This window comes from Anopheles moucheti, chromosome X (assembly GCF_943734755.1).
Source record: "Anopheles moucheti chromosome X, idAnoMoucSN_F20_07, whole genome shotgun sequence".
Taxonomy (NCBI): domain Eukaryota; kingdom Metazoa; phylum Arthropoda; class Insecta; order Diptera; family Culicidae; genus Anopheles; species Anopheles moucheti.
The window spans coordinates 4,740,741-4,744,444 of NC_069142.1; the positions used below are offsets into that span (position 1 = coordinate 4,740,741).

At 44.5% G+C, this 3,704-nt stretch overlaps 1 protein-coding gene across 1 annotated transcript; it reads right to left on the reverse strand.

Annotated features, from left to right (window-relative positions):
• Nucleotides 1–1,176: 1,176 nt before the first annotated feature.
• On the reverse strand, nt 1,177–2,459 carry LOC128306510 (uncharacterized). Its single transcript, XM_053044041.1, has 2 exons — nt 1,485–2,459; nt 1,177–1,422 (listed from the first exon to the last, which is right to left on the reverse strand). The coding sequence occupies exons 1-2, from the start codon at nt 2,457–2,459 to the stop codon at nt 1,177–1,179; spliced, it is 1,221 nt and encodes a 406-aa protein (XP_052900001.1).
• Between the last annotated feature and the right edge of the window lie 1,245 nt (nt 2,460–3,704).

Sequence of the window (3,704 nt, forward strand, 5' to 3'; positions counted from 1 at the left end):
TCTCGTAACAATAATCAAGAGAAGAAACAAAAAAACGGCAACAAAACACATAACTTAAACACCCTCCGGGAAGATGGGGGAAAATAAAGGATTAACCCCCGTTTGCCACACTTCAACGTTACGAGACGCAGGCAGTAAATCTGAGTTGCATTACCGCAGCCCGAGCGCTTGCCGCCCACGGCCGACCATCTTTGCCGGGGCTGTACCGAAATTAAGTGCCGCACACCGGAGGGTCCGATCGAGTTATTTTTTTGTTGATGAAAAATGATTTCATTACCAAGGTGATTGGCTACCGGAATGCCTTTTATCCCCTCCCCGGGCCTTCTGGGAAGATTTTTGCGTGGACCGCCGGAAGACGGCGACGTTTGGTTTATCGCTACCGTTGATACTCCCTCGAGAGGTAGTTTGAGTTTTTATTGCCTACCGTTTCTTGTTTAAACCGAACAAAACCCGAAGAGTGAGTCAAGATTTATAGAAAAAAATAGCATCCAATCCGCTCAGGCCTTACATCAAAACGCTCAAATTGACCAGTCTAAGCATTCACGCCAATAAAAGTGCGATTTGAATTAATCTACCACTGATTGAAAGGGGTAGCAGAAAGGAAATGTGGTGCGAATTGGAATGGGCGCACCGGAAGAGGGTATTATGGTGAAGAATATTCCTGGATAAGCATTTGGGATCGAACATCATCACACAATGACAGCCACGGTACTTGAGTTTGAAGATGTCGGCAATATCTTAAGGCACCTCCATAAATTCTCGTTGTTTTATTCTGACATTTATTGCACAAAGGGTTTTTGCCTTTCTGCCAACATAAAGCGCAAGTATTCAGAATATCGCAACGACGTTCGGTTCTTCCTCTCTCGACACGTGTTTGTTTTAGTGGGACCGCATGCTGTGCTAATTGTTGCGCTGTTGTTTCCAAACAGCACGCACCTTTTAGTGTCATCGATGTATTGTATTAAGCAAACGTGTTTGCTCTCGAACGAACGACCGGACTTATAATTGACTCTATTTATGCCTGTCCGGCTCATTGACGCAGGCAGATATTGAGTTGGTGATGGTGCAACATTCTAGCGGAATAATTTTATTGATTGAAAGCAACACGAGGGTGACGAGTGTGAGGGTGAACTATGCGTGTGTACTTATGTGATATATAACGTGGAGCTGCTACATTTAGGAGAGGTTTTGTGTATCACGCAGAAACATTAGCATTGTGTAGGTCAACTTCACCAGACTAGCGAAGGCTTCACTGGACATCTCGAACATTCCACCGCAACTAATCCCAAGGGACTTCTGGGTCTTGCTCATCATGATCAGCAGAGATGAGCGTGCCTGTCTGTAGCGGCTAGCACTCGCCTTGGTGTACTGTAACTCCATTGGCCAGGCGAGGTTGTATAGATTCATACCTATCTGAGCATTCTGGAATGGAGTGCGGATCATTAGCCTAATCACTGAGCACTCGTATGCTCCTTCAGTCTTACCACATCATTTAGTCGATCTACAAGCTGACAACACCAGTAACATTCAAGCAACAAAGCAAACAGAAACCCGCTAAGGATAACACCGTACGTCGTCGTCCCGTTTGCGGTTATGATAAATGTACCAGTTGCGAGGAACAGAGCTGCAGAGTAGAACATCACCAGAAAAGTAGTCTGGAGGAATGGTTTCAGTTGATCAAGCTGCGAAATAAATGTCTCGTGCCGTTTAACAGCTTGGGCTATGTTACGCTCCAGGCAAGTCCAGAAGTCACCGCCATCCTGGTTTCTAGAAAACAGTTGACGATATTCTTCGGCAATATCTACCAGTTCGTCGTACAGTCCCATCATAATGGAGTTCATGCCCGTTAGTGATACGTTGTACGCAGCAGCCCATCGTGACGCAAAATCAAACGAGAGTACATGTAACGCTATTACCATAGGCCATCCAAGCCCTACCAAATTTGACGGCAGCTCATACAGCTCTTGGCGATATGTGCTGGAGAAACAAAACACAAATCGATCCGCAATTCCAATCAACTGGAACATGATGGCAATGTTGACGATTTTCCGATAGGACCGAGAGCGCGTTCTTGAGGATTGCTTCGTGATGCTTCGCTGTCTCCGGAGATATCGCTTCAATTCTTCGACGTTCGGGAGATACCAATGCACTACAAGCATGCGAATCAGCATCATCGTCAAAACACCGAACGTATTACCGAAATGGAGCGCCTTTTCGAAGTTTCCCGAAGCATCCATCAGGCCCAGATACAAGAGATCTCCCCACACCGCATATTGAAGCAGTTGAATAACACGCGTCAGTACGAACAACACACGCGTCCAGCTACTAGTACGAAATTTCTCCACCAGATGGAATCCGGGCAGGGCGAGTAGTATCTCGTACGGACGAAAAAAGTCTCGTTCAATGTAAAGACGCTCTAGAGAGCGTCTGAAACGCGGGAGTGCTCTTGAGATCTGCATCGCAAAAAGACTACCAATCAACTAACTGACGAGATCGGTTGGTCACAAAGCCTTACCTGCCGTATTCTCGTAGGTGGATAATTATCACGCTTTACGGTGTGAAAGTGTAACAAAACTTGCAACCCTTAAGAAAACTGGCGCTGAAACCGTAGGGGTGGTGACATTGTTTCGAGATAGGAAGGCATGAGGTATCGATTTATTTTAAATATTAATTACTCGCTCTACAGGCCTCTGTAAGGGTTCTAAAGAGTCAAATACTAAGAAGTAAAATATTCATTGATTGTAGCAAAGTTGAATTGTACTTTTTCCTAACGTGAGAACGAAGTACTCAGGTAAAGTAGAAAAATTGTTCGTTAAGTGCACGATTGTCGCATACGCGTCTTTTTTAAAAATTGACATTTATTCGATGAACGCCGGTGTTTCCATTTTCGGGAAATATCCCAAACAACTAGTTGTTTTTAATCATAAAGAACCGGCCTGCTGGTTTGCTTCTAGCACTACCAATCAAATTGTTTTCCCGAATAATTGTTATTGTGAATAATTGCATACATTTAGGCGTTTAAAAAATCACTCACGTACCAATTTGTGTTTGTCGCATGCATGGTGTTTTTTTTTTGTACTTCTGTTGCAGTAAAGCATGTTGCACTTGTGCAGCATTCGTTAGTGCTACCCGTACGTAAACAATGCCAAGCAAGCCGAAGAGTTTATGGTTGACGTTTTCACTACTGAACCAACTTCACATTTAATTCAACTACTGGACGAAATCAAGGCAATAAATCTGATTTTTCCCCCCGTACGCCGGGATATCTGGATGTTGATGGGCAATAAAATCGATACTCAAACACATGCACAGGACGCACTCACACACATCAGTAAGACCATCAACGATCATAAAATCTGCAGCAAGCGACGAACCTTTTGCGCCACGTCACAACTGTAAGTGTGGCAAAGGGTTTTGAAGGTTGGTGGTGTGATTTGGATCTTTGGTGCTTGTACGATGGGTTGGGAGTTTCTTATCGCTTCCCATACCATTCTCTTCCTACGTCTTAACACTTTCCCATTGCACATACATACCGGAAAGTAGAATCACATTGTGTGCAGGTTCGCGCATACGAATCAATTTCCCGTGAACCATTTTCCCGCCAGCCCGGGTTTTATAGTTTCTCATTTTCCATCCTCCCAGAAAATGCTGCTGCTGCTGCTGTGTATGTTGCTGTACCGATGGTTGCTGATTTTAAGTGCGCG

Bases quoted from the DNA above. Each gene is read 5' to 3' on its own strand.
- LOC128306510 (XM_053044041.1), bottom strand. From the start codon at position 2,459: ATGCAGATCTCAAGAGCACTCCCGCGTTTCAGACGCTCTCTAGAGCGT. The intron at 1,423-1,484 runs GTAAGACTGAAG...ACTCCATTCCAG, and splicing joins TAGATCGACTAAATGATGTG to AATGCTCAGATAGGTATGAA.